The 27,220-nt window shown below is 42.3% G+C and overlaps 1 protein-coding gene across 9 annotated transcripts in view; it reads right to left on the bottom strand.

Moving 5' to 3' along the window:
- ALCAM (activated leukocyte cell adhesion molecule) overlaps nt 1–24,702 on the bottom strand; it is a 116,648-nt gene extending 91,946 nt beyond the window's left edge. For 4 of the 9 annotated variants that reach the window (XR_014524974.1, XM_083498654.1, XM_083498652.1 and 1 more), the window contains exon 1: nt 24,072–24,589. Coding sequence is in view for 7 of the 9 variants with exons in the window: in XM_083498654.1 (XP_083354780.1) it covers nt 24,072–24,189 (118 nt within the window). In the remaining 2 variants the exon portion in view is untranslated. Of the gene's footprint in view, nt 1–24,071 lie in introns of all 9 variants that reach the window. The other 5 variants (XR_014524973.1, XM_083498650.1, XM_083498648.1 and 2 more) reach the window with 3 other exon arrangements.
- Between the last annotated feature and the right edge of the window lie 2,518 nt (nt 24,703–27,220).

The following is a 27,220-nucleotide window of genomic DNA, read 5'->3' on the forward strand; positions in this document are numbered from 1 at the left end:
AATGTTTTTGTCAAAACAGGAATTGTTTTCTGGGAATTAATCATCCAACACATGGTGCTTTATAGTGAAGCAGTGGAAATGTTTAAAAGAAGATTGTGGTTCTATAACTAGACCTAATTTCTTCCAAATAAAATGGATTTATGCACCTCAAATATACAACACTCCAAGTAGATAGGAGTCTGAATAATGCCTATATTAGTCATAACATTGAAGAAGTGAGGAACTGCTTTAATGGTTATATTTATATATAGTATACTATACTAAATTCATTTACAATGCTATCCTATCCTTAACATATGCTCTCTGTTTTTAAATCCAATGGACCTTAAAGATACACCAGCATTGTGTGTCTGTGAGTCTCTACCACATGATCTGGGATGGTGTAATTTCCATCTGCATTGCAATGCAGGAGGAAAAGGTAGGAGAGGGTATAAATGTTAGGAAAGAATGGGGTTTTCTGACTCATGCACTCTACTCTTCCACTTCCATACACTTCCACTCCTGATGTAATCCCCCCCCCCCCATTTCAAGTATTCATATTCTGCCCTCAGAGTTCAACTTATAAAATATTATTAGCTTTATATACATAGCAGGAGCATTATGCTTCTAAGTAATTTACATTACAATCTACTTGCAGTACTTAAATCTTCCTTTTGCCCATCGACCTATAGTCCATTCTGCCATGCCTGTCCATCAAAGATGTTCCCAGCCCTTTCCTCTGAATCTTTTTCATCTGAGAGGCTGCATTAGCTCAAGGGCAATCTTCCAGGGACTGCATACAAGTGGTGGGCAGGCCCGATGGAAAAGTGGGCAGATCAATGGATGGGACTCTTACCTTTGTGTGGCAGGTTACATTTCAGCCATGCAAAAACTAGAGATTTATAGGCACAAACCACACATCTCTCCACCCTCCCTCCAGGCAAGGAATAGGCATTATGACAATTTAAGGACCTATTCCATCGGGTGTGGGGAAGCACTGAAAAGCACAGAGTATGGCCTTGAGTAGGGGGCCAAACAGAGGGCCAAACAAAGAGGCTCGCCATCACATATGCTTTGCCCTGCCCTGGTTCTATCTTCCTCCTTGGATGGTTTAATGCATCAGTCTTTGTTGTAACAATGGAAGATATTGGGATCTGAACAGCATTTACTTTCAGGAGTGGTTTCTGGTGCAAACCCTGCCCACGAGTGGTAGAGTTGATGGAGTGCTGCATTTAGTGCCTCACCCACAGCCTGGTTCTTGCACTGGTCAGAACAGAAGGAGGGGGCAATGAATGAAGGGGTTTATAATGCACCTTCACAATGAAGAGGCTCAGATCAGGCACACTGCAGTCAGCTTTCTACAACATGATTTGCACAGAATCCAGCAGATCCTTTATCAGCCCATCCTCTCTCAGCCTTCTGTTGGGGTGTCTGTCTTGAGAGACAATGGAAGAGTGTGCTATTGGGGGTAAAGTCAAACTGCTGGAGAGTTACAGCACCTGCTGTGGCTGTAGAAACCAATATGGGAGAGAAATGCTTTACTGCAGCTAGGGCACATGAAGGCATCCAGTTTTGCTAGCGCAGATGCATCGTGACATTTCTCTCTCTCTGTGCTCCTCACTGTAGTAACTCCTCCTGTGGTCACTGTTGTGGATATATGACCTGACTGTCTGTCTCCAGCCCCTGCACTCGTCTGCAAGGGATTCCCACATGGCAGGGTTAATGTTGCCAGCCTTCCTGTCATGTCTGTAACATCTTTATAATGCAGAGTTGGTCTGCCAACAAGCCTGGTGCCTGAAGCCAGCTCCCCATAAGGAACTCAAATCCATTCCTACAACTAGAATGTTTACAATATGTACCAATGCTGCTGAATAAGACAAAAATTACAGGTAAGGAAAAAACTATGTAAAAGAAGGGCAACAGGTAAATTAAAGTGTCACTAAGCAATGAGTGTGCTTTTGCGTTTTCTTGAATTCTTCTTTAAGTCACAGATTAGGTACAAAACAGTGGTGAGGGAAGAAGCCAGAACAAGCTTGGAAGCATGTGATATCTCAGAAGTCTACACCATCTTAAAAATGGAGCATAGTGGATGTAATGTAGAATCAACTATACTGGCTTGTGTTGTGCAAAACAAATTTTAGAATATGCCAAGTCCAACCAAATTTAGCAGACGAAGATACTCCAGTAAGTTGCATGGTTGCTCCTATTTTTAGCTCCTGCAACATTTCACAGGTACAATGGTAAATACTGCTTTTCAACCTCTATCACACTGCCACTCTATGTTAGTAGAAAAGGCTTGTTCCTCCAACAAGAACCACCCACTCTATGGTGACTAACCTCCTATCTTTATAAATGGAATAAAGCAAAATTGGCTGTCATTGGAAAAATCTTTATTAGCATAACCCAAACCTTTTTGCTTTCCCCTGCATTGTCACCCTTCCAAAGTTTCTCAGCTAAGGTATGCGAGGTGTCTTCAGAGCCAGAGCTCTGCTGCATATTCCCATCAAACAGACAGAACAGTCTTTAAAGGATCCTTATCAGAGCAGAAACTACTCTGAAATGTTTGTTTTCCATTTTTCATATATATAAAAAAAGTCTGAAGTATTTATGTAAGCAAAGTTGAATGCCTGAAGTATGGTAAGCAAAGTATCTGTTCGAAAGCTTTAAAAAAATATCACCATAAGCAGAGCTTTTCAGTCATCCATTAAAAATGAAATTTGTGATATTCCAAGGCTCTGCTTTAGTGGGAATAAAATCTGTATAGCCACCTGCTATATATGCCTTGGGTACAGATGGGGAGTGAGAGAGAGACTGTTTACTTTGAAATTATTTCAGTTAATGAATGCATTGTGTCATCTACAGAAGTTACCATTAAGTTGCAATACTGAATTTCACTTGAATGAAAGCAGATTATGGTATGAGATCATGTCTTCCCCTTCTTCCGTAACCGTCCCTCAATGCAAGATCTTCAAGGCCAAAGACCTCAATTTTTGTTTGCCATTCTCTCCAGTAACAAACTTTCACTTCAGAACATTTGTTTCCCAGAAGGTGGCTTTCAATTTAAAATGTCAACATAACACAAACATGTCAAACCCAATTCCAACTACATAGAGCAGCAGGAAGCAAAATAGTCACAAAGACCCCTTACATTGCTAAGTAAAGCAGCAGCAGAAAACAACAGCAGCAGGGACGCTCACTTGGTACAGCATGAGACTCTTGAATATCAGGGTTGTGGGTTCAAGCCCCACATTGGGAGAAAAGATTCCTGCATTCCAGGCGGCTGGACTAAATGACTCTTGCAGTCTCTTCCAACTTACAATTCTAATTAAAAGCATGGATGGATAAAATAAGTGTTAACTTGGTGCCAAACACGTCAAGGTGAGTTCCTGGGGAAGAGTGTTCCATTACTAGGGCACCACCAAAAAAGGGGCCCTATCTGCACATGTATCCTGTGCACATGAATCCATATCTTTCAACATGTGTGTGCCCTGTTTTAGAAAAGATACCTCCTGGTTGATGTTCTAAAAGGATGATCTTGTGTTTGATTGTGTTGAAGACAGGTCTGGAGCAAACAGACATTTAGTGTCAAAAGATACAAGTAATGAGCTACAGATATCCATCACAGTAAGATTTCCTACCAGAAAGGTCATGAAAGGCCTTTGAAGAAGCAGAACTTGTGGCTAGGTTTCCGAGACATTCCTCATGATGCAAAGTGGAGACATTTCCTAGGAAATCCAGGTTTATACAATCCAGCTACCACGGGTAGGCTGGAGGAAGCCCACTGTAACTAATTAAGGATACATTCATGTTAACACCACCATTGTGGGAATATTCCCAGTACCCCAGCCACTATACAGAGGACCTTTGGTGGGAACCACTGGGTGATGATGATACACTCATTGCTCTGAATAAAGTCAAAATACACACTGTCTCAGGTCATGTGCAGGGCATAAACAGAGTTCCAGTTTACTTAAGCTTCTTGGTAATGCCATCACCTACAAGCCTCTAAAGGGAAGAGCACTAAAAAGCAGCACAGGCAATCCTTGATGGTGGGAAATAAATAAAAAATCTTCCAACTCCATGTTCTCATAATAAATGTTAAATATTAGACTGCTACCCATTGAAAAGCAAATGCATGCAATGAGGTTAGGCAAACAAGGCTAACAATGAACATGAAAGCTACAACTGAAAGAGATGACAACACACGCTGAATAACAAATAATACATTTAATAAAAGCTCTCAAATATTTAAAGGTGTGTCCTTTTATCTTCTAAGTTCCTATTCTTTGCAGCACTTGTTATTCAAAGGTTTGTAGGAGCTACATATTCAGTAGATCTACTGCACATACAGTAGATCAAGCCAGAAATGAAAATCACTGCAGTCTTGTACAGGGCTGCTTTATTTAAGGGGTTTTGCACATTTTCCGTTTATTGCACCAAAATACACAGATGTTACCTCAGATTCTTGCACATAGTTCATGTCCTTGATAAAAGCTGCACTTCTGTAGCAGTTAGTCCTATGCCAAAACCCATCATCCAATTTGTGGAAGGTTTTCTTCCCCCACAGGAAGCCAGAGAGGCTGGCAGCCAACTGCCATGAGAATTTCAGCAAAAGGTTTTCTCCTTCTTCGTGATTTTCTCATGTACAGTCATATCTTGGGTTACAGACGCTTCAGGTTGTGTGTTTTTGGGCTGTGCACCGCGCTGAACCTGGAAGTACCAGAATGGGTTACTTCTGGGTTTTGGCGCTTTGCCAACCCATGCGTGCGCAGACACAGCGCTGCAGGTTGGGAACGCTGTGGGTTGCTAACGTGCCTCCTGCATGGATCACGTTTGCAACCTGAGTGTCCACTGTATTTTGTTTTTGCACTAACTGATGGAGAATGGTAGAGAAACAAACACTAATGGAAACACTGCACCAGATCTGTGGTGGGATGCATGTAAAGGTAAAGGGTAAAGGGACCCCTGACCATTAGGTCCAGTCGTGACCGACTCTGGGGTTGTGGCGCTCATCTCTCTTTATTGGCCGAGGGAGCCGGCGTACAGCTTCTGGGTCATGTGGCCAGCATGACTAAGCCGCTTCTGGCGAACCAGAGCAGCGCACGGAAACGCCGTTTACCTTCCCGCTGGAGCGGTACCTATTTATCTACTTGCACTTTGATGTGCTTTTGAACTGCTAGGTTGGCAGGAGCAGGGACCAAGCAACGGGAGCTCACCCCGTCACAGGGATTCAAACCGCTGACCTTCTGATTTGCAAGTCCTAGGCTCTGTGGTTTAACCCACAGCACCACCCGTGTCCCTTTACTGCATTCTTTAAAGCACCCATGTACTGCATCCTTTAAAGGAGGATTGGACACATTCAATGGTTACTAGTCACGATGGCTATGCCCTGCTTCCACAGGCAGAGGCAGTAATGTTTCTAAATGCCAGATCCTGGGAAAGGAGAGTGTTATTGTGCTCAGATCCTGTTTGCCAGTTTCCCACAGGCATCTGGTTGGCATCAGTGAGAACAGAATGCTGGACTAGATGGGCCACTGGCCTGATCTAGCAGGCTCTTTTTATGTTCCTACTCCCTTATCTCATGGAATTAAATTTTGTCCTCCTTCCCCTAAGGGACAAAGAACAGCAAAAATATTCTGTTGTACCAAGGCTATGCACATTCTTCCATCTAGTACATTTGAACAGGTTTGTCAGGAAAAGGGACATAAATAGACATGTTTTGACTGGTTCTGCTGACAAGCCCCACTGATTTCACTTCAGTATGGTTTCACACTATGCAGTACCGTATTCAGTATCACTTCAGTGCAAGCTTGCAGAGCCTGCATTACCTTAGCATCTGATTAATTAGCAAAACTTCTGCTAAATTCTAAGTGAATGCTGTGTTTACTTATTCCACCTACTTCATGCCAGAAAGCTGTTTCAGTTTCTTCCGTATTCTATCCCTTCAACAATAATGGAGGGAAGGGCTGCTTGTTAGCTACCTCATGAATTGTTGCTTATTATGCACCCTTGAAATCTAAAATTCGAAGAGTTGTTATTAGAAATCGACATACCCAGCATCAATTGCAAGTAGTTACAATGTTAGCCCATTAGGAAGAGAGAAAATCCCAAGAAAAACATCAGCAAAACTAGGAGCAAGTGAACTGTTATGGAATAGTGAGAAAGCTTTCAATTTCATCAGAACTCTTCTTCAGTTGGATATTAAAGCAAAATAAAAGTGAGTGAGAAATACAAGGAAACTTGTGGTTGAGATAACCACAATATGCAGTTAACAGTCTTTAAGATGAATGGAGGAGCTGCTTTGCAGACTCAATTTAGACTGTTGCAAATCAGACTCTGCCTAGTGTGAAAAGATTTCAGCTGCAACAAGAGATTCTGGATATCATTACCTTTTTGAGATAACTAGATGTTGTGCTTGTATTTGTGTTCATATATATTTATATTGCTAAATCACTGCTTTTGGTGATCATGACTGTGGCACCGGTGTAAGGTTTAGATTTAGCCCTTTAGTCCTACACCAAAGTCCTGATGAAAGTCATGCTCAAAAAACTGCTATTTGCATCAAGACGGGAGCCAATTGCTGCAAATGTCAACTTCTCTTCCAATGAAACTAGAAGTATAAAAAAGCAAAAGCAAGCCATATGCCTGTGTTTTCCCAGATATGTCATCTGCCTAGTTCATATCTTCAGCAGGGGCCAATGTTCAAGTTGTGAGAAGGAAGAGTAGCATGAGTCCGACCCTTTAGCTTAGTAGGTAACCTATCCTCTAAGCTTAGACATTGCCTTAAAATAGAGAGAGAGGGGAAACATAGCAAGGAGGTGCCTGAGTAACTGGCCATTGGCATATAAGCCCCAGCTCACATGTGGGTTCTCCACATTGGTTGGTTCTCCACATTGCTATTGCAGCATTGGCCTGACTGAGATAAAGCTAAGTGTATGTTTCTGCTGCTCTCAAACTAGGCATGTCCTGGTTGCATAGTCAGCAATTGGACATTGCCACTGACCTTTAAAATTTGTTAAATACTCATTCAAAGGAAGTTAACCATTTTAAAATATGCACAAAGCCATTTTCTCTTAAAGTTTTCCCATATCTATCATGAAGCAACTCACCAGAGTAGTTTTAAAATAAGAGCCCTTAAAGATAAAACTGGAAAGTGCAATTCCTTTATTCTCTCCCCCACCCACCTCCTCCTCCAGTCATTAAAAACAAATGCCGATATACTGTAAAACTTTTCTATAAAGGGGCTTCTTAAGAGCACAGGTTTGTACGCCTTAATTTTTATTAGCATCTAAAATTGTACAACATTCAATTTTTTAAAAAAACCAAATGTAACACATACAAAAGAGTGGGAGTCAGCTTCCACTAAACAATTCAGCCATCAACCCAATTATTTTATCTATCGTTATCCTGAATCACTGGTTTACTCTTCCATTAACCAATAATTAAGGTAACTATAAATAAAACAGAAAGAAACATGGAAGCTCATGTAATGTGTAGTCTAGCCCTAAGTGGTGCAGTTATGTTCCTGTGATTGCATTTGTAGACACACTGTTGTTTGCATCTATCTGTCTTGAGCTGCCATCAGAGAATTGCAGAACTGATGAACTGGAAGGCAACTGGAGGGTTATCTAGTCCAACCCCCTGCAATGAAGGAATTTCAACTAGGTCATACATGACAGATGGGCATCCAACTGTTTAACAACCTCCAATGAAGGAGGGTCTATCACCTTCCAAGGGACCCTGTTCCCCTGTCACACAGTTGTTGCTGTCAGAAAATTCTTCCTGATGTTTAGTCATAATCTCCTTTCTTGTAACTTAAAGCCATTGGCCATGCTAAAGCTGAAGAGTCTATTACCCCCATCAGCATTGAGAACTGGTAGGTACTCTCGAGGCAAGTTGCTACTAGTGTAGAGGACTCTAGAGATGTCAACCCTTTGTGAATCTCCTCTATGGCAGTTCACTGGAATAAATTCATAGAGAGCACCTTGAAAGAATGGAAGGTGTTAACAATGGTAATAACTAGAGTTCCTGAAGAAAACAAAATTCGCAACAAGGAATACCAAATCCAGCTAGAAGGCAGGAAAACTTACGGTAAGCTGTTCTGAATCTAGATAGCTTCAAGTTTGGGCAAACTGTAAGCAGATACCTATTATGTACCTGGACAGCCAGGGCACCACTATAAGGGGCAGTGACCTGGTGACAATGATTGATCTGTGTGTTTTTCATCATTTAATAGGTCCTGTGTTTCTTTCTGGCACTTTGAGTTGAGGCTGCATAGACATACTTCAAGTATGTCCAATATTAGATATCATACACATAAAGGCAGGATGGGCTGCACTGCATGAGGAAGAGCTTCTCTTTATCTGATATTACCATGATCTTCCTTTGCACTGGGGAGAACAGGCATCTTAAACACTATGCCCAGTCCAGGTATAATAACAATCTTCTAGCAGATGCTTTCAATAATACTGAAGCATTGCAACATCTCTTGGGCTGACGGGGGGGGAGTGGTACAATGACATACGAATGACAATATAATTGAATTACATTACAAACTGAAACAAAAAACAAATAAACAAATCACAAGCTCCAATAGCCATGCATTTAATTAAATATATGCTGATCGCAAAACTAATAAAGATAAGTATCTGTAAAGACATGTCTTTCACAAAAGTCTCATTAAAAACAGCCACCAAACCACAAATCTGTGTTAAGGGACTTCTTTGTATTTTAATTAAACATAAAACAACTGTGATGAGATAATCGTAGCAATTTGTACAGACTCATTTTCTACCTTTTAGTTATGTTCTCAGCCAAAAACTGTTAATTGCATACTCCTAGCTGAGCAGTTTAAAATGCATTCCTCTTCCTTTTGCATATTATGTTCTCACACATGAAAAAATGTCCAAAGCAAATAAACCTTAAATGCTCAGCCACTGAGCTAAATCGCTCTTACCGTGAGCACTCAAGCAAATGCACTAAGCCAGGACAGAAATGGATCAGAAACCGACACTTTCTAATTTTAGAGTACGTGTAATCGCAGAGATAAAATCTCTGTGCCATATATGAAAGAATGAAACCTCAAATGGACAAGAGGCTTAACAACACTTGGTTTGTATGTACCAACAGCATAACGGAAAGTACTCCCCCAAAGTGTGGCCCAGCATGACTCTGAGAATGTATGTATGACCTCATGAGCAGAGCCAACAGCCACGCTCCTTCCTACACAGACATCAACTTCCCTTCTTTCCCTTGTCGGTCTGGTGTATATCACAAGGCACATAAAAAGGAACTGCAGTGGGTTGGATGCACGTCACCCTACAAAAAGGGTGCAAAAGCAGGAACTGAAAATGGGTTGAAAAGAGGAAAAGGTGGGAGAAGAGACAGAAGCATTACCTTTTAGTACCTTTTAGTATTTACACTAGCAAATTAAGGATAAATGGGAGGAGAAGGGCAGGAGACAGGATTCCCATACGTCCAGACATAACTGGAATACTGCAGTCTAAAACAGTGTCTGGGAAGAAAATGGCAAAATGTCTGGGAAAATCCAGATGTATGGCAACCAATGTCAGCAGTGCCATTTTTGCTTTCCCTCAAAAATGCTCAGAAATGTCCAAATTCTTGTGATTATTTTTTTTTGGGGGGGGGGGAGCTAAACAACCCTAGAAGGAGAAGAATCAACTAGCTGCATCCTCTTCCATAACTGTGGATCTTCTAGATTAGGAGGCAAATTCTGAAGGATGACTGCAGCACCACCTGCTGATGAAAGCATTGTGTGGAACAACTATCGGAACAGATATCACAAGCATGTCATTTCAACCATGGTACTTTTCAATGGAAGCAGTTCATCCACTGAAGCAATGAATGAAAGCGCAATTAAGGCAGCGGAAAAGAAATTCAGTTCAGTTCATCTAGCATTTAAAGCCCAATCTACTTAATTCACGCATTATGAAACAAAATGAATGCCGGTGAATTTTCATGAGGATTTCTTTGAATTCCACAAACCACTGTAGAAATGTGGAGAGCACACTGAATTTAAGACTGGAAAAATGAGAAAATGAAGAAACTGACACATCCTTCCATCCCTAGTTTCAATGTTAAGTGATATTTTCAGTGTTAAGTGATGTGCATGTGAATCAGTTATTAGTTTTGGACTGATCTATCAGGGTGGCTGTTCTTAACATATGTTCAATTTAAAACATACTAAAGTAAGTAGCATAACCACAGGTTGCTAACTTTCAGTTGATAAATATGATTGCCTAAACACACGTGGGAGAAAGTACAATGTAACTCAGTAAGATGTATATTTAGGATTGTGCTGTCAAAGTTACCTATTTGGATACTACAAACGACAACTATGAGCAAAAATGTATACAACATTTCCATCAAGCTTCCTACTGTGTAAAAAACCAAACTGAGAAATGCAATATTTTGCTATAGGGCAGAAAAATGTAATCCAAAGAGTTTACAGGTAACCAAAGAGTGGACTCATTTCATAATGCTGGAACCGTTCCTGGTTTCCTTGTTGGCACTAAGCCATCAGATACCGTTATCTGTAACCCATGGCTTTGAATATCTCAGGCTGACAAGGACGTATTGCTACACATTGGGGACACCTATTTCTATTCCCTTCCATATGCATTAAAGGGAGCATTACATATTTCCAAAAGGTTGCCAGTCCTAAAAGAAACTTCACTAGCCCACAATGCAGCCTAGGCACGTATCTTTTCTGGCAAGCTACCACTAGTGCATCAGGATTAACATGGAACAGGTTCCTGGCTCAATGCTACAGCACATGATTGAACATGAAGGTCCCAAATTCAATCCCTGGCACATGTAGGTTTGCTGCTTCTGTGCAGCAGACCAGCAAGCAGTGGGGAACCAGCTCATTTTCACTGACACAAACTCAGGCCTCTGCCAGCCCCAGAAACCAATCAGCACTCGTGTCTGACTCTTGGAATGAGGAGGGTTCTGGGTGTGGACCAAACAGAAGAATATGCTTCCTTGGTCCATGTTGCCCAGGCTATAAAAGGATGCTTCGGCTGCAGTGGCTTCACTGTTCCTGCCACTTCCACCTGACAAACCTACACAGCTTCCCTTGGTTAAACTCACCTTGCTGAGAGTAGCAATTGGTTACTGGCTGACGGGAACAGGAAGGAATTTTACTCACAATTCAAACTGGCCTAAATCTGTGAGAATGTTGCCTTCCTTGAAGCAGGGCCAATAGTTGTCAGTTCATCTCACTTAAAATACATGTCAAGAGGGGATCTGACCGACTGCCACACAGCCAGGTATTTGCAGGACCTACTAAACTAACAAACAATCATGGCAGGAACTGCTCAACGGCAACTATTCAGCCTAAAAGAAGGCTTGGTGAAAGATCGGGCCAGCAGTTGGACTGCTCAGGTGGGCAGATTCTTACGCCATGCCACACCAAACCCCAATGTTCTGTAGCCAAAAAAAGTTATTTACTTGTTTTACTTCTATGCACCTGTCTCCCTGCAGCGGGGGCACAACTCCAAGAAGGAGGATTGGCAAAGACTTGCCTGAAACTCTAGTGAGTATAAGCAACCAAGCAGATGAACCAAGATGTTTGCTTCAGTTTAAAACAGCTTCCTATGAATCTTTGACCACTATTTATTTAATTGACCTATGCCTTTTAGAGACCCACACAAGGCACCTTACAATGAGCAATAAAAATAAATAATAATGTAGAACACAACATTGTAATACAGGCAATTTAAGATAAATTCAAGCCAGAAAGGTCTTCAATAAAAAGGAAAGTGGAATCAAAAATGCCCCCCCCCCTTCAGCTTGAAAGAAATGAGTAAGGGCACTGTACCTATTCCCAGATGAGGGAATTTCACAATTGATGGACTGCCACTAACCTAACAATTCTTAGTGGTAGACCAGCAAGAAGGGCCCCTGGGGTTGATTTCAAGCTCCAGACAGGCTCCTAAAGGCAAAAGTGGTGCCCTAAGGTCACTGAGTGGTCTCCATTAGTTTAGACCTTTTATATAAAAAATACCATGTAAACCTAGATAATAAAGTTATAATTCCAGCTACAAGAAAGGGTAAAGCTTGTCAGTGCTGAGATACACAGTATTCTTTAGTTTATGGTACTGGAGCAAATTCCCACAGGAGTTTTAAACACACATCATTATGCTATCGTTTCCTTCACACAAAAGGCTTACTTATACCCTTAGGGAAAAGAAGTTATTAAATTCCATTTTGGGGGAAGAAAAACAAAAAGTGAATATTATATAGCAAACATGAGACAGTTTTTTCAAAGTCACAAATATATTAAAAACCTAAAGGAACAATTATGCAGCAAGATTCCAACAACCAAGGGAATTTTATATCATTATTATTTTTACACAGTGTTTAAATACCTTGCATTTGAAGGTTGTCAAAAACTTTGAGACACAAGCATAGGTGATTTATGTCTAATAGACCTACGGAGTCAACAACAGCATAGCACTGTGTATCTATATATGGTTTGCATTAGCCACTTAAGATATTTGTTGTCCAACTATCCTGTCCTGATAGTCCCTTAGTTGTGGGCAAGTTCTATGTCTATCAGGATTAATATGAGGCATCACTGTTACAAAGCTCTTAAATGACTTCCTATGTACAACCGCTAAACCAGCTCTAAAATATTAACAGAGCAGAACTACGGTAAGTACTTTACTTGCAAGGTGGACATTTTCATAACAGAACTGCAACAAATACACTATACACAATTATAATTTGATTTGGCCTCGGTCCTACAAGCCAACACTCACATTAATCAGAGAACAGTACTGCAAAATTCCATCCAACATGGGCATAAAACCCATATATGGAAATTTTCCACACGTTAATAAGAGGTCCATTTTCCTTCACTGGCACCATTGCCTGCTTCTGGGCATGTATGTTTGGGCCAGTGGCCCAATGGGATATCTGTGCACACCTGCCATCCAGACATTTCCCTTTGCTTAGTGCACACTACTATTGCTACACAGCACAGCAATTATCTACTGAGGGGACATGGAGGGCTCAGGGTGGTATGGGAGGTTCATGCATAGATCTCATTCCCCTCAACCATCTGCTTGCACATACCTAGGCAGGGAATGGAAAACGGGGCTTACAGAGTTCATGGGAATTCGCCAGTGCACCTGCTATGCCCACGTAGACTGGACCGTGCTCTATATATAATTGTTCTAATTCTCAAACTCAGACTTGTGATGCGGTTATGAAATTGCATCGGAATGTATTAGAGACCTTAAAAAAACTATCCTTATATAGTCTGGCAGCTAAAAAATATCATTCAAGTAGTATTTAGAAGATAAAATCTATTGGAGAAAAATTAGTCTCACATCAAGGATCACACAGGAAAATATGGAATGTAAACTGTAGCTTTGTATGTGCACAAGCAATATTCAATATTTTTTAGAAAAGAAATACCTATGCAATTTTATTACTGTGTAAAAATGGGTTTATCTTCTTAAAACCACAGCACTTGTCTGTTTTGTAGCTGATCAGGGAAAATAAAAGAATAGGCAACTAAAGATAAAATTAATTTGTGGTCTGTGACATATCAAATAATAGGATTGTAGTAATTATATCTAGTAGTACTTCCTCCAGTACATAATTATAAAAGAAAATTAAATCCTAGATGTAAACCAGATGATTACTCACTTACGTGGACAAGAGAGAGGTTGTAGCCGAATGATGAATAGTATCTTGTCTGGCAGTTTTTCTTGAAAACTTTGCAAGTTAAACAAAAATATCTCAGCACATGCTTTAAACTTTAAGCACCTGATTATAAAAAGCTAAGAAATTTATGTGGCCATTCTGCCATGCAGTTACAGAGTTTATTCTTTTGTAGTCAATTAACTGGAAAAACAAAGGTTCTGTCTCTTGATTATCATTTACATGCATCTATATTCAACACTGTTAACAACCAATAATAATTCACTACAGCTGATTCATAGCAAGAATTAACTTTTAAAAAATTAGCAGATGTTTCACTATTGCAGATCTATTATATCAGTGCTTGATGTACTTGAGAAGTATTTGGTTAATTGATGGAGTATTTCCCAACACCAAATGACCAGCCTTAACCTACCTTGATGTCAATGGGCTTTAAGAATCCAAAATTATGCACCAGATTATACCCATTGTAACAAATCGTTTTAATGTGACATCCTGATCTTATATCATTCCAAGACAGAACACTAAAGCAGAGCCAACAGAGTTTCTGCTCAGCTAATAAAAGGGATGCTAGTGAGGAAGTGAATAGGGTACCCCCAAAAGTGTGTATTTGTGCTTAACTTTTCATGATAAGCACAAGTTAGACAGGGCCCTGCATGACTAATGCTGTGCTGCATGACCAGTGCTGAGACTCTCCTGTCTCAGAGCCAAGGAAATTACATCAGTGGGGCACTGAAACATTTATGGGTGTTCCAGCTCTGTGATGGAGCAGCACTGCTACTGAGGAAGGAACTGGGGCTGCATTACTCATAATCTTCAGTGTCAAAATTACCCTATTGATGCTAATTTCTACTAGGGACAAGGCTCTCTGAATTTTGGAATGCCTTTGCCCTGCTGGAAACTGATGCAAACACTGACACTTTGAGAGCCTACATGCTTTATGAGAATGCAAGAAATATTGAGCCCCTTCTAGGGCAAATGCAGGGATGCTTATGCATCCCTAGTGAAAAGCATTTGAAGAATCATAAAACAACATCATCAAAAGCAACCCAAAAGCAATTGTAAAACAGCAGCATAAAAACAAAGCAAAGGCCAGACATATACCTAAAAACACCTTTAAAACAATTTCAGAGCTGCGGCACCAGAAGGCCATCAATAAAAGCTACCCAGTACAAATGTTTTTCTACAACCCATTTAAAGGTCTTTTCTGTCAAATCACTCCAAAGGGAATTTCATATCTGTCGGACCCCTGCTGAAAATGTCTGTCTCTCATATGGACAAGTGAGCCTATGAGCAAGGCCTCTAAAGCATCGCTTGCCCTTCTACATAGTGCCCAAGCTGTGAACTTGGTGTTTCAGGAGGAGGGCAACTCCATCTACACAGGACAATTTCCTTGTATCGCTGCCTCATCTGGATTAAGTTTCAACTTTTTTGTCCTCGTCCATCCCAAAACTTTCTCCAGACACCTTCTCAAGAGGTTTTTGGCATTTTTGAGATGAGCAGCTGGAAAACAGAGGCAAAGCTATGTTTCATATAGATGACACTACAGTCCAAACCCCACGCTGTCTCTGATACCGGAGGTAGCATAAAGCCCTCTTTATAACGAACAATTAAAAAAAACCCAAACATTGTAACCTTTTCAAATATGGGAGCTGCTCCAGCCCCTTGATCATTTTGGCTGAACTTTTCTACCTTTACCAGCTCTACAATATTCTTTTTTGAGGTGCAGCAAGCAGAACTATTTGCAATATTTCAAGAGTGTTTGCACCATAGGTTTGTATGAAGGCATTGTGATATTGGCAATTTTATTTTCATTACCTTTCTTAATGAACCCGAATGTACAATTCGCCTTTTTCACAGCTGATGTATACTAGGTTGATTTTTGTGAAGTTTTCCACCAAGAACACAATATCTCTTTCTTGGACAGTCATTCCCAATTTCAGACCCTGTTACTGTTACTCTTGAGGGTGTGGTTTAAGAGCTTGCATTTGATGAAATAGAAACAGGTAGTCTAGTTTGTCAGGTGGTACTGGTTTGCTACCTATTACTTTATACTGTCCTAGCAATAATGAGACCATATGTCTTAAAAGCATTTTTTTTTATAAAGGGAGGGGCACAAAGGTACACACCCCAGAGTACATATCAATTGTTAATATGAAACTCAAGTATCAGTCTGAAATCTTTCTTCATAGAACCTGCATTTCTAAAGATATATTTTTAAAAAATGTTCCTAGGTTGACATACTTTTAATACCCTTAGGAGGCACTTCTGTCATTAGTTACCTTGTGTAAGTCCCACAGACTTTAAATTTAATATATGCATAGGTAATGGAGAGCAAATAATAGCCTTAGAATTTTAACTTTCGTTCCTTAAAAAAATACCTCATTTCCCACAGGGCAAGTCCCATCACATGGTTCCTGAAATATAATTAGTAAACCTCTTTCTGCAACATAGATGAGATTTCGAGCCTCCGGGCCTTCACATATCTAATATAACAGTAGCATACTTCTGTTTATGCACATTAAATCCAGCAATTTCTATTGAAGCGTTTCAGGTTACTGCATTTAATAAATGTATATACAATTATACATAATTCATCATTAATACTAGTGTGATTACACTTCTATTACATGTGGACTATCAATAACGTAAAATATAAGACTTCTGAAATGTTCATTTTTGTTAACTGGCAAGGAAATAAAAGCTAATGAAATAATGCATTTGTGCTGATTATGTGCAAAGACTCAACTCCTTAAAAAATATAAATATCTACATATATTGTACTTTGTGGATATCAAGATTTTAGATTCAAAACGATCCTTAATATTTACTTACATAATTTAATTAGAAAGTGGGCAGATTCAAAAGGCCTTTCTTCTTAAGCATACAAGGAAGGTTTTTGACAAAAACCACAATGTTTCAAAATGTTATCTGGTATCCGTCTAAGCAAACATTCAATATGCCAGTCTGACATCATGTTTCGCAATACTGTACCAAGTTTCTGTTTATATGTACCTAGCCCTTTTTACAAAACACCAAAGTCTATCCTGCACAATCAGTAATGGCCACACAGTTCTGGGCAGACAAGGAAGATGTTATGTGAGGTACAGATGATTATTGATAAGGGAATTCCATATGCAGAGCAGTATGTGTATGGGAGAATAAGAAGAATGGGACATGAGGCATTTCTCAATTGTTAGTATCTGAAACCATGTGGCACATTTTACATAGCAATGCTGATCATGTTAAAAGGAGTCATGCTCCAGGGAAGTCAATCAGACTAGCTTCCAGCACTGTGTTTAGGATCCATTTCAACTTTGAGCCTAAGCACATGAACATGATGTATGTATGCCCAAGTAAAGTTGCGATCAGGACTGGATTTTTGAGAGCTACACAAGTTTAACTTCAAAAAACCACAGTTACACTAGTGTTATTGGGACGCAGGCGGCACTGTGGGTTAAACCACAGAGCCTAGGGCTTGCCGATCAGAAGGTCAGCGGTTCGAATCCCCGCAATGGGGTGAGCTCTCGTTGCTTGGTCCCTGCTCCTGCCAACCTAGCAGTAGGAAGCACATCAAAGTGCAAGTAGATAAATAGGTACCGCTTCGGCAGGAAGGTAAACGGTGTTTCTGTGTGCTGCTCTGGTTTGCCAGAAGCAGCTTAGTCATGCTGGCCACATGACCCGAAAGCTGTACGCCGGCTCCCTCGGCCAGTAAAGCGAGATGAGTGCCGCAACCCCAGAGTTGTCTGCGACTAGACAGGGGGTGCCTTTACCTTTACACTAGAGTTACAGGTGAAATATGGCAGAATTGCCCAACAAAATATTTATTACCAAGTTTCCAGTCGCAGTGATTTAAATAGTAAGTGAAGTTCAACCCCAAGTCACATCTACCATGACACAGCACATTCTGTGTGAATAAGGAGTCTGTGGTGAAAATACACACTACTTCCCCATTCTTTAATGTGAGAAGAAAAGCTCATGAGATTAGCATGGGAATTCTCCACTGTGCATGTGAACATTGAACACTCTCTGACATGGAAAGCAGCATGTGAAACTCAATGGTTGGAAAAAAAGACCTGCTTGCACAAACAGAAAGGTTTTTGACCTATGGAGTAATCCTGGTGGTATTTAGTTGGGTGGGGGCGAGGCTAGGCAGCTTTTGCGAAACCCTCCTGCTCTTGCAACTCCTGGATCCCTCAACCTTTAGGAACACACGGGAGGTGGCGCTGCAGCTATATGGGGGTGGGAATTGCTAAAAGTTATCTCCCAGGAGGAACAAAGTCTTCATCCAAACCCATATAGGCACGGGAACCCTACAGAATTTTGAATCATGTCAATTTCTGGAAAGCAACATGTGTTTCAAGAAACAGGATTCCTGGGCATGTCAAAAACACCTGCCTAAATCTGTTTCGGTGATTTATGCTATGTTGTATATGTATATACAACAGAACATATTTTGAAATGTCATGGAAAATAATTAATTAAAATCTAATCCAACTCCCTGCAATGCAAGAATCTTTTTGCCCAACTTGGGGCTCAAACCTAATCCCAGGATCATGGGTTGGAACCCCACATTGGGCAAAAAGATTCCTGAATTTCAGGAGTTTGGACCAGATGACAATTCTATGATTCAAAATCATGTCTCCAACAACACACTACTATGCAGAAGTGTGATCCACTACCGTTTAAGGATGTTAGTACTTTGGGAAAATACTTGGTAAAATTATATTCTATGCCCAAATGAATGTCTCCTTCAAAATGTCTGAAAACCTATCACAAGCATCCATTACAACTGTATGGTTTAATTTCTGACATTACTATCTATATTGAAAAGTGTAGCGCAAATCTTTAGATGTCTCCTGGATTTCTACAGATTTCTACAGATGCGAGAGTGCTCGGCACTGAAGTCTCACTCTCTTCACTTAAATACCTTCTTAAGAACTGGCAGGGTGGGGTGGGAGGAGAACACCACAACTGAATGTGGTTTAAAAAAAGAGCAGGATGAGAAAATGTAATAGAGCTGTGGTTTAGCTGCAATTAAGATTAATCATAATTGCATTATTCATTTAATCTGTAAAGTGGGAATAAAACAAACAAATGCCCTTTGTTCATTTTCTCATGTGCACCTTAATATTTCCTTACCAAATCCACTGAGAAAACTTCAAATGCTTTTAACCAAACATTATAAAACCATTCCAGACATGTGATAACCTCTGTAACACAGCCCAAAACTTTACACTCACTTTCTCTTCAACAGCTTATCTATCACCTTTTCAAAAAAATAAAGCAAAGGAAAGACATATTTCTTATCTGCAAAGCAAATAGCGGTTGAGCAAACAGATATAGACTTGCTGTTCTGGAAACTTATACATGTGCTAAGAAAAGCCATTTAATCTCAAACCAAGCAGACATTCACCAAAGAACCATCCTTTAGAGTACCAGATTAACACCCACCAGAATGCAGACGAGTGGAGATTAGACCATGCTCAATAAACTAACATGTTATGTTATCTTTCCTGGTTCATATGCCACCAATACAAATGCGCTTACCATTCTCCCACCCCCAAAAATGCATGATGTCATTTTAAGATTCATGCCAGAATGTTTTTAAGAATGCCTCAAATGGAACAATCATTTTGCCAGTATCCTTGGCCTCCAGTTGGGTCTTGTTACATTATGGACACAGTCAAGACTTTGCACAGGCTGTATCCATACTTCTGTACACAATATTTCTCTCTATCCTCACACCTCAAATCTGAGACACCGAACATCTCTAGCCACTCCTAACTTTTCTGGTTTTCAAAGAAAAAGTAAGACTGACATCATTCACACACCACAGTTTACCACTGTGATATAGGCCACTTTGTCCTCCGCGCTCATTCTGGGAAGAAGCAAAACACAACCCTCAGCTTGTTGTTACATCTGACCTAAGATTGGAATAATTGAGTGACCAAATTATTAGCTACTGAACTATTCGGGGTCTTGTTATTAATATCTAAAGCCTGGAATAACTCAGAACCAGGCGCATTTCTCCCCAATATAGGCTGAGGAGATCATTAATATCACCAGAAAAGGCCTTGCTGATAATACCAGCAAGAGAGCCAGTGTGGTGTAGTGTTTAAGAGCGATAGACTCGTAATCTGGGGAACCGGGTTCTCGTCTCCGCTCCTCCACATGCAGCTGCTGGGTGACCTTGGGCTAGTCACACTTCTCTGAAGTCTCTCAGCCCCACTCACTTCACAGAGTGTTTGCTGTGGGGGAGGAAGGGAAAGGAGAATGTTAGCCGCTTTGAGACTCCCTAGGGTAGTGATAAAGCGGGATATGAAATCCAAACTCCTCCTCTTCTACCATAACTTGCTATGTGTCATCTGCTGGCAGTTCAAAAACTGACTTCCTCCATGGTGGCGTTCACCCTTTGGAAAACTCTCTCTCCCTGTTATTTGGAAGGCATGGGCTGTCGAGTCATTTAGTAAAAAAAACTGTTTGCTTGGGCTTTCCATCACCCTTCTGTCCAATATTTGTGATTATTTAAATTGTTTTAAAAAGCACATTTAAACTTATGCATTGCTTTGTAATAGGTGCAGTACAGATTTATTTAATACTATGTCTATAATGCTTACATTCTCTAAGAATAGCTAATATGCATGCCACAGTCTACTGGAGTATATTTGGCAGCAACATACACGAGAACCCTTTTGGCGGCAGTGCTCCAAATGTGGGGAACTTTTTGATCCCAAAGCTTAGATTATCTTCCTCTTTACTTGTGCCCTGGAGAAATTTGATGACTTTGCTTTGTTAGCATGCACTGTAACTCTATTGCTGTTTCTGCTACGCAGAAGTAGGCCATAGTGAATTCAATGGGGTATACTCCCAGGTAAGTGAAAGTAAGGTTGCAACCTAATTGCAGTATCCAACGAAGTAGTGCCAATTGGTGCAAGGACATCGTGGCACAATGGAACATCCTCTTCCACCTCTTTCCCCTAGCAACCCCAGCTCTGGGGCTTTCCACAACCCTCTGGAGCAAATTTGGGGAAGGTACGGGGAGGAGTTATTAGTATCGAGTTATTATCTTAGGCTAGTTTTTAGTCGAGTGATGTGCTGTTATTCATTTGACTATTTTAACTGATGAGGATTATTATTATTTTTACCTGAGATGTTGCTTGTTACACTGTTAGTCACTTTGAACATCTCTGTTGCAAAGCAGAATAGAACTGGTATAAATTAATAAAATAAATAATAATAAATAACCATGTGGTGGTAGTATTATCTCCTAATGTTCCATGAAAATCTGAATACAAGCGGGAAATGCCTTAATATTTGCAGAAGGTCTCACTCTTCCACCATGCAATGAAGTACTGTACTATATATTCTGTTGCCTATATACTTACTACGTGACATGTCTCAGCCTAAGAAACAGGGTGGATTCAATAGGCCTTGCTTCCAAGTAAGCATGCACAAGATTGCATCCTCACAGCACACCCCATTGTCTACCAGGTTCAATGAGGCTCCCTAGAATGGTGTTTAGGCTTGCAGTCTCAGTGACTTACCATAGAAACACTTTGCTATTAAATGGGAATGGTTTTCAATTGAACTACTCAAGAAGAGCAGGTATATTCCAAAGGCTGCAATTCTATGGGAACAGATGCCACCATACTCAAAGGAATTTACTTTTGAGTAAACATCCATAAGATTGGGCTGCAGGTCAGTGGCAGAATTTTGAAAGAGTCAGTGTACTTATTTAAGTAACACTGTAAGTCAGAGGAATTATTTCACAATGGAATACCTTCTATAGCGCAAAGCTTACTATGCATCCTATATATAATTTCCCAAAAAGAAAACTTACCATCTTCAATGGGGCTTACTCCTAAGTAACCATACATAAAATTGCAGCCTTGATCCATGCATTGTTCTTGCGCTTACCTAGATGCTTTCATGACACACTGTAATTAGTTTCCTTCTAAATACAATAGGACTGCTACTTAGTCATGATAATTAAATACTGCAGTTTATGGCATAATGTAACAGGAAAAAATGCAATGTTGTTGTTACCAGGCTACTTAAAAGTATTCATTGAAATTAGAACTTATTCAAATCAGAGTATTGCTAGGCATATGTGTCCAGAAAAATGTGTGCCTGCTGCAAAGTTAATTTCTGCTTACCCAAGTTATAAAGTGGCCTTTATATGGTTAAAAGGGGAGTTCTCAAAATGTACAGTCTGGTGACTGAAAAACACTGCAACCCTTCTGTCTTGACTCTAAAGGCAGGCACACAAAGCCTCTCTCTTAGAGCAATACAAAATGTCACCACAGGCTGACGCTCTTTCTACAAGAATAATGAGACATTCTCCACAGTGAAGGAAGAACACAGTTCACAGTTTGCTTCCCTTGATTTCAGTGCATGCACAATGAGACAGATAAAAAATCAGAAACAGAACTGCCCAGGTTGTTTTGAAGACACTTCAGTACTTTCCTGTTTGCTGAAATCCCAAGAAGCTTGAGCAAAACTGAACTTTCACTTACAGCCCGCTTACTCCAGAGATTTCCAACTGACCTATTCTGCTCCAGAAGAAAAGGAATGTAGATGGGAATCCACATTCACTTGCACGCAATGCTACTCATAATGTTAGAAGAACTAATATTCATAGGGCTGTTTTCAAAAATTCAGTGGGCAAATTACAGCTCTAGGAGGTACTGTCAGGAGGACTTTCACATAGGAGAGCTTCAACCCTTTGTAGGGGGTGGGAGTTAAAAGACTCACAAAACAAACAAATGAGCTGCATGCTCCAAAATTGCCAGCCCTGAATAACAGCCATAGGTATTGCAAGGGAGCTTTTCTGGCTCAGTACGTTGTGATCAGTCGAATTCAATCAGAGGTGTCTATCCTACCACCAATGCAATGCTCAGGCTGACTGACTCTGGATGAGAATTAGAACAAATATCTCTCTCTCACTCATTCATACATATGAACGAAGTCTAACCCAAACTGTGAGGTGGAACTATTCCCAGAAAGGCTGGAAAGCTTTTCTGCTATTCCTATGTATCCACATTTGGAGACACAAATACAATGACAAGTCTCTCTAAGGGCTTATTATATTGATGCTTAAAGTATTAGTGATTGAAAATGCACAATCCAAAGTGACACGCCTCACAGATCTGCCTTTAGCTGGCAACTAGCGTCGGTTTGAATTATCTTGGTTGCTATTTAAGAATCTTACCTCCCTCCCCATAGCCCCTTCTCTCTGTCTCTCTCTTTCTCTCTCTCTCTCTCTCTCTCTCTCTCACACACACACACACACACACACATACACACACACACACACAGAGCAAATCAACACACACAGAGATCTGCTTGTCATAGGTTTCCTAACAAACGCAGGTGAGGTCACCTCTTTCTGCTCCCTCTCCAGCAGCACAGCCAGAAAGGCAACTTTGAAAGGGAGACGGGTGAAAGCCACCCAGCTAGAGGCTTTTCTGTTTCCGACAGATCTTGGAGGATTCCTCTGGGAGCTAAACGGGTGCTGGCAACCACAGAAAGCAGATTTTGTTTGCTTTCACAATAAAACGAAAGCAGCCGGGGGGGGGGGGGAATGGTGGGGGAATAGTCCACAAACTGTAATGGAGAAAATGCTGAAAACTTAACCAGCATATATTCGGAGGTAGGGTGAGGGAAATAAGAAAAGTATGCAGGGCGAAAATATTTAATACTGGTTTCTACGTACTAATTTGAGCTGAAAATGGGGTATGTTCCAAAAGGACTACGAATCGCAGTGGAAGTGTCATGTAGCCCGATCCTAAACCAGATTACCCCTCCCCCGTTTTCAGTGAGGCTCCTCCAAGACATGTAACAGGATCGGAGCCTTGCAATGCTAGAGGGTGGGTCGGTGGGTGGGAAATGAACACACCATAAAAGCAAATAAACACCTGAGCACTATATGGAAGAATTAAAGCATCCCTCAAAAAGCACCCACTACCAGTACAATCCAAAGGGTCTGCGCAGCAGCCAGTCTTTCTGAGTAAAGGGGCGAAGTCCCACAGAGTTCAATAGGCACAGAGCTGAGGGTTTGGGGGACAAGCCTGTTTAATCAGCAATGCGATCGATCATCGCCAAATCACAACTACGTACTGCCGCCGCTGCCACCACCAAACGCTGGAAATCTCCATCGCCAGGCGCGAGCCTGCCACGAGAAAGGGGATCGCGAGGTAAGGAGCCTCTCTCTCCCAGACGGCAGGAGGAAGCGGCGAATCCGACGGGGCGCGCGACCCGGAGCCAGGCAGACCCACCACCTGCAGCCTCCTCCGCAGGGCTCGCCCCTGTCCGCCCCCACCGGAAAGTTCCCCCGCGCGCGGCTACCGGACGCCCCCCGCCCCACCTGCGCCTCGCCGGAGCCCCGCACTCACCTGGCCGCAGGCAAAGGGCAGAGAGCAGCAGGCTGAGTAGCAGGAGAAGCCGCGAAGGCGGCTGCAGCGGGCGTCGGGGGCAGCAGCAGGCGGCGGCGGCGGCAGAGGGGGTCTCCATCCCGCCTCCCCGCCAAGCGCCAGGCGAACGGCGACTTCGGGCGCTGCCACTCCTCAGGCGAGGGGACGAAGGCGCGCAGACGGCGGCTCCTCCTCGCGCGCGCCCTCCTCGCTGCTCTTTCGCTTTCCCTCAGACAGCGCGCACAACGACGACTACTTCTCTTTTATTTTCTTTTTTTACTCCCCTCCACCCGGTCCTCCTACAAAGCGAAACTCCCGCCGGGAACTTTCTAGGCAGAAGTTGGAGGCGCGGCGGGCGAGCGAGCGAGCGGCAAGCTCCGACGGTCCCTGCGAGCGACGAGGAGACAGCGAGAGGCAGCGCGCGGCTCGCCGGCCCCGACTGCACACGAGCAGGTGGCTCTTTCCCTCTGGCAGCCTAGCGGCGCTCCAGGACCGAGAGCGGCGAGCGGAGGCGGGGCCAGCCCAGGGAAGGCACGCCCCTTCCCCCTCGCTCGCGTGGCCCCGCCCGCGCGTCTGCCGAGAGCCCTCGGGTCCGCTCGGCTCTCCCGAGTGCGAGGTGCTCGGCTGTGGGAGGAGGGAGACAGAGGCCGCGGCGACTGCAGGGCGGGGGGAGAAGCTTTTCCCATTGGCCCCGCAGGGCGCGCTCGAGGCGTGGGGGGGGGGCAGAGAAAGGCTGCTTAGAGCCCTTGCTGAGCGGAAGGAAACGTTGCTGCTGAAGCGTCCGTGGGGTTTGGGGGGCGTCCTCGTGCACCATAGTTTTAAATCGCCGCTTGGGACCCGGGGGTAGGGCTGGGGCGTGGCAATTTAGGGAGCGAGCCGGTTGCAGGAGGCTGGAAGTGCATCGATAGGGAACAGCGCGGTTGGGATTCCGAGCTGGAGATCTTCACGTGTTGTGGGATCCCATAGGCGCGTTTGCGGAGAAGTGAGTCCCACTATGTTCAACGGAGCTTGCTCCGAGGGAAGGGCGCGTAGGATTGCAGCATTATAAAGCTCCCAGATCGAGCGGAGAAGTGCGTGGAGACGCGGTGGGTGAAGGAAGCTTGACCATTTCGAAGATGAAATGGCTGGCACGTGAATTGCTTCTCTAGATTTTCCTCCCCGTGGTCTGAGCTGGCCTGGGCTTAGACCGTCCTTTGTCAGAAGCAGGAAGCTGGGTGATGCAGGATGTATGTACAACGTTCATCGGGAAAGTAGGAGCCAGCAGAAAACTCGAGCCACCATGAATTAAAAAATCTGAGACGCATCTACCTGAAATCCTGTTCACGCTTTTTTGTTGGTAAATCCCAGTGAATCCAGTGGGACTCCTCTCCATACATAAGGGCAGGGCACTAAAGGGCCAAAGAGCTTTTGGATGCTTTAGCTACAGCAGGCTTAACACGGTTTCTCTTCAGGAGCTTCATACCAAAAGTGCTTCAGCAGCCTGACTCTACAATGAACAGAGTCTTTCAATTCTTAAATTGATCTTTTCCCAGGAGTTTTGCTGCCTCTGTGATCCCAGATCTTACCAAAGACTTCAGCTGACAGCTCAATCGGTATGAGATAGATGGAAAGGGTGAGTTGGGTCTGGTTTAGTTAGGGAAACTGTTCTTACATTCTCAGCTCTGCACTGCCAGCCCCTTGATCCTTCCCTGGAATAATCTCATTGATTTTAAAAGGAACTAAACAGAAACTGGTTTCAGGGCAAGTGCATCATCTTTTGCGGCTTTCCTGGATTGTGCCTCTTAGCCTTTTTATTTTGCTGTCTCTGATGGCTTGGAGTAGGTTACACACACACACACACACACACACACAAACTGAAATGCTATTACATTGGGGCACAGTTTTCCTAGTAAAACACCTGCCCACAGCCCAATGCACACCTGTGCAATTGTTGCACCGCTGATCTATGAACAGACTCTACGCTTATTTTTCCTACGTGATATCCCCTCGCTTGTTAGAAAAGCAGAACATGTGAAGTGGTCCCGGATGCTTTGCAGAATCAAGCGGATTGGGGAGGGGGAGAGAGAGAGAGCATCCTTGTATCTCGGTAGCACAGATGTACTTTGCCCTGCTATGCCTTTGACTACAGTGATTTAAAACAGAATATTTCTGTTTTATCTGAATGAAGCCTTTCTTGTGGCAAAAGCTCTTAAAAATATCAATTTAAAATGCTTAAATTGACAATGCACATAGGTATATATAATATACCATGGGGAAATTTGCACAAAGAGAAGAAGAGGCTGAATGCACGCAGGCTAGGGACTCGCTAGGGATCACACACACACATGAAGAGGATAAACAACTGGGAAACTTCTCCTTCCATATCTCAGGAGTCTGGAACTGCTGGGCTCTTTGGTTACCTGAGTAGCTTCATAACCATAGTGGTTTTGCACTATTGTTCACTTTTGGTTGAACAGGAAGCTGCTCATTTAGCCCCAACTCTTGAGTGGTAAATGTGGGGTAAGGGAGTATATTTGCTCTGCTTCCACATAGCATATGTGACAGTTCCAGGTCCTAATGGCATTCCTCCTTCCAATATCTTAGACTCTGCTCCTTCAGTGTAAAGACTTATCTGAGGGGTGATTAATTAGGAACATTGTAAATGCTTCACTCCATTCCATTCCAAACAATCAGAACCCTTAAAAACATATAGCATAATTAATGCTGGCAGTAATGCCCACCTCCAAGATACCATAAACTGTTATGAACTCTAACAAGCCAATTTTCCTCTACTCTTTTCCTCAGCTCCCCCCCAGCCAATATCCTTAACAACACCTGCCTCCTGGAGAGCAATAATTATGTTCAGTCATCAGTGTGTGCTGAGTTTTTCTAACACAAATTTAAAATGTTCATTTTTTAACACACCTATAGGTTCTCTTGAACACCCCACAACATTCCCCCCCCCCTGGAGGGCATCCTATTTCCCTGTTGAGCTGATAATCATGACAGCACCTGGTATGGTATGAAAAGTGGCAAATAGTGATCCACAATGGGAGTGCTTCTATTAAGGAGTTTAGTAGCACTGTTCAGGGTTCATGGGAAATATATTTGAGGGAGGAGGAAGGAAAAATCATAACAGCCTGCACAAGCTC

This window comes from Podarcis liolepis, assembly GCF_965112155.1.
Source record: "Podarcis liolepis genome assembly, chromosome: 4".
Classification (NCBI taxonomy): Eukaryota; Metazoa; Chordata; class Lepidosauria; order Squamata; family Lacertidae; genus Podarcis; species Podarcis liolepis.